The sequence below is a fragment of the Microtus ochrogaster genome, linkage group LG3, assembly GCF_000317375.1.
Source record: "Microtus ochrogaster isolate Prairie Vole_2 linkage group LG3, MicOch1.0, whole genome shotgun sequence".
NCBI classification, from domain to species: Eukaryota; Metazoa; Chordata; class Mammalia; order Rodentia; family Cricetidae; genus Microtus; species Microtus ochrogaster.
The window spans coordinates 313,645-316,307 of record NC_022029.1 but is presented as its reverse complement, the minus strand read 5'-3'; the positions used below and the strand labels follow the sequence as shown (position 1 = coordinate 316,307).

At 51.3% G+C, this 2,663-nt stretch overlaps 1 protein-coding gene across 1 annotated transcript in view; it reads left to right on the top strand.

Moving 5' to 3' along the window:
• Nucleotides 1-863: 863 nt before the first annotated feature.
• The window catches only part of Ccn3 (cellular communication network factor 3), a 7,829-nt gene continuing 6,029 nt past the window's right edge, over nucleotides 864-2,663 (top strand). Inside the window, exons 1-2 of the mRNA XM_013351258.2 lie at nucleotides 864-1,191; nucleotides 1,321-1,545. Of these exons, the coding sequence (XP_013206712.1) occupies nucleotides 1,108-1,191; nucleotides 1,321-1,545 (309 nt within the window). The 5' untranslated portion in view covers nucleotides 864-1,107. The remainder of the gene's footprint in view (nucleotides 1,192-1,320; nucleotides 1,546-2,663) is intronic.

Here is a 2,663-nt window from a genome sequence, read left to right as displayed (position 1 = left end):
GGGTGGGGGGACATGGACCTGTTTTAAACCTGTCACCTTTGATGGAGTAAAAGCAGCTCTTTCTGTCTCACGATGGACCAGCAAACCACAGCAGACCACCTGTTCTTTCCTTTCCTTTCCTTCTTGCCGAGGAATACCAGGTTGGAGAGCTTTCATCAATCAAGACAAGCAAAAGCCTCAGTTCATCAGGGTGCTGAGTGCAACCCAGGGAGGCTTTTGTAGAAGCTTGGACTATTTGAACAGTTTTACATTGAATGCGATGAGGCAGGTGTTTCAAGATTTTTTTCCTCTACCAAGAAACATTCTCTCCCAACCCTCCGCCCTCTTTTTTTCTTTGAATTTCTTTGCTGTGTTTATTTCTACCGAACATGTAGAAAGTCTTAAGACTTTGCAAATCTTGGAATGATTACAATCAGAAGAATTTGGCCATTTGGCCAAAAGCATCTCCCACTCTGATGGAGTGTGTGTGTGTGTGTGTGTGTGTGTGTGTGTGTGTGTGTGTCCTTTCCTCATCCCCACCCGATCAACATATTTCAAAGAGTGCCCTAATAAACGGTGACAAACTTGCATGTGCTTCCCTTATGACTAAACGTCTGGGCCTCTGGCCAATCCCTACCCTGCTCATATGGCCCCAAACTTCAGGCATCCTGGTCAAGGGCTCCTCCTTCCTAGCCCTAGTTCTCCAACAGCGTGATAGCAAGGGCGGAGGGAGTAGCGGTGTCTTCCTCCTGGGGGAAGGTGAAACATCTACACAGAGGAAGAGGGCGTTTCCTTCCCACGAGCTGTAGCTGGCTCTGGGTCTTGGCCTGGGGGCTCCACCCTGCCCCTCCCGGTGCTCTGGGAAAAGTCCGTCGCCACACACAGGCACACGCAGCCCGGGCGCCACGCCCTAAGGAGAGCAGCCTTGGGGCCCATTGCCGTGGCAACAGCGGAGCTCCTTCCACTTCTCCACCCAGCTGACTCCCCTCTACACCCCCCTTCCAGCGCAGCCAACCGGCTTGTGCGCGTCCCTGGAGCGCGCTATAAAACCTGCACGGGTGGCTCTTGCTGCTCAGCCTGACCTGACTGAAGGGGCAGTCCCCATTTCCAGCCTGTGACAGCCTTAGCATGTGGAGGATGCAGATCGCGAGCGCCTTCCTGCGAAAGCGATGCCTCTGCTTAGGCTTCTTGCTCTTCCTCCTCTTAAATCAAGTAAGTGGCGCACGCTTAAGATGCCCCTGGTTACTTGGCTCTCCTGGACTGCCCCTAGTCGGTCCTGGGCTCTCTCTGCTTTAGTTTGTCCCCGATAACCGGGGTTCCTTTTCTTGTCCTTCTTCCTAGGTATCTGCAACCCAGCGCTGCCCATCCTCGTGCCCGCTTCTGTGCCCCACTACACCGCCGACCTGCGCCCCTGGGGTGCGCTCCGTGCTAGACGGCTGCTCATGTTGTCTGGTGTGCGCCCGCCAGCGCGGAGAGAGCTGCTCCGAGCTGAAACCCTGCGACCAGAGCAGCGGCCTCTACTGTGACCGTAGCGCAGACCCCAGCAACCAGACTGGCATATGCATGGGTAATCCTGTCTGCCCCAGCCTGCTATCCCCTCCGTGGCCTGACCTCTCTTTGGGCAGCTAGGTGAAACTGTTCCATCCCTTTGCCCTTTTCTTCCCTTTCCCGTTGAGAACTAAGCAAGAACATGGGTAGCAATAGTACAGTACAGTAAGTGACATATACAGAGAGCCTACTGTATGCCAGGCATCAGACTGAAAAGAAACCAGCTCAGCATAGGTACATCACTTGTCGCTTAGACAGGGGACCAAAGCCGAGTTGAAGGACCACTTCCGGGGGACCGCTTAGGATGACGGAAGCAGGGGCTTACTCATAGACTTACAGTTGCCCCTGACTGCAGTCCAGTATATGTTTTCACACCTGTAATTATCCTACTGGAGCCAAAGCAATTCCTGTCTCCTGGGAGGACTATGTCACTCCTGTCTGGGGTGCAGTAAAATAAGCCGCAGGCAGCTAGCCAATGCAGACTCATGAAAATTAATCAATGGGAGGTCAATTTCCCACGCGGTGCACGGCTGAAATCGGGATTATCCCCTACCTCCCTTGGTAAGAGTTTGAAGTAAGCATTTTCTTTTTTTCCTCCAAGCTGCTGGTGACTTACTGGGCTTTAAGGCCAAGAACTCTTAATGCCCTCCCCAGTCTGACTGGTGAAGCTATTGGGTTTTAAATCCTAAACTAGAACTGCAGAAGTCTCAGAGCTGGTTCTTGGGAAATAATCTTATCTTTGGAGATAGGGTCTCTGGAGTGTGACATCACCATTTGTTCTTGCCTTTGTTCTATCTTAGAAATGAAGTCATTTCGGGGTAGGAGATTTGAAAAGATGGCGTGTTAGAAGCCATCAGTTAGCCAGGGCATGCATAGTGGCACTGTCCAGAGTCCATCCCTTTGCTCATTCATAAGAACTAGGTGAAGAAAAAAAAAAAAAACCCAGTGGGATTGTGCCTTATCCTTGCTCTGGAAGCATCTAAAAGGACCTGTTTCTCCTTGAGATTTATAAGCCTGTCATCTGAACTAGAAAAGGAACAACTTCTAAGAAGTCCTACCAATCTCACATAGCTTTCCAGTTAAACTGTTCTCTCTCTCTCTCTCTCTCTCTCTCTCTCTCTCTCTCTCTCTCTCTC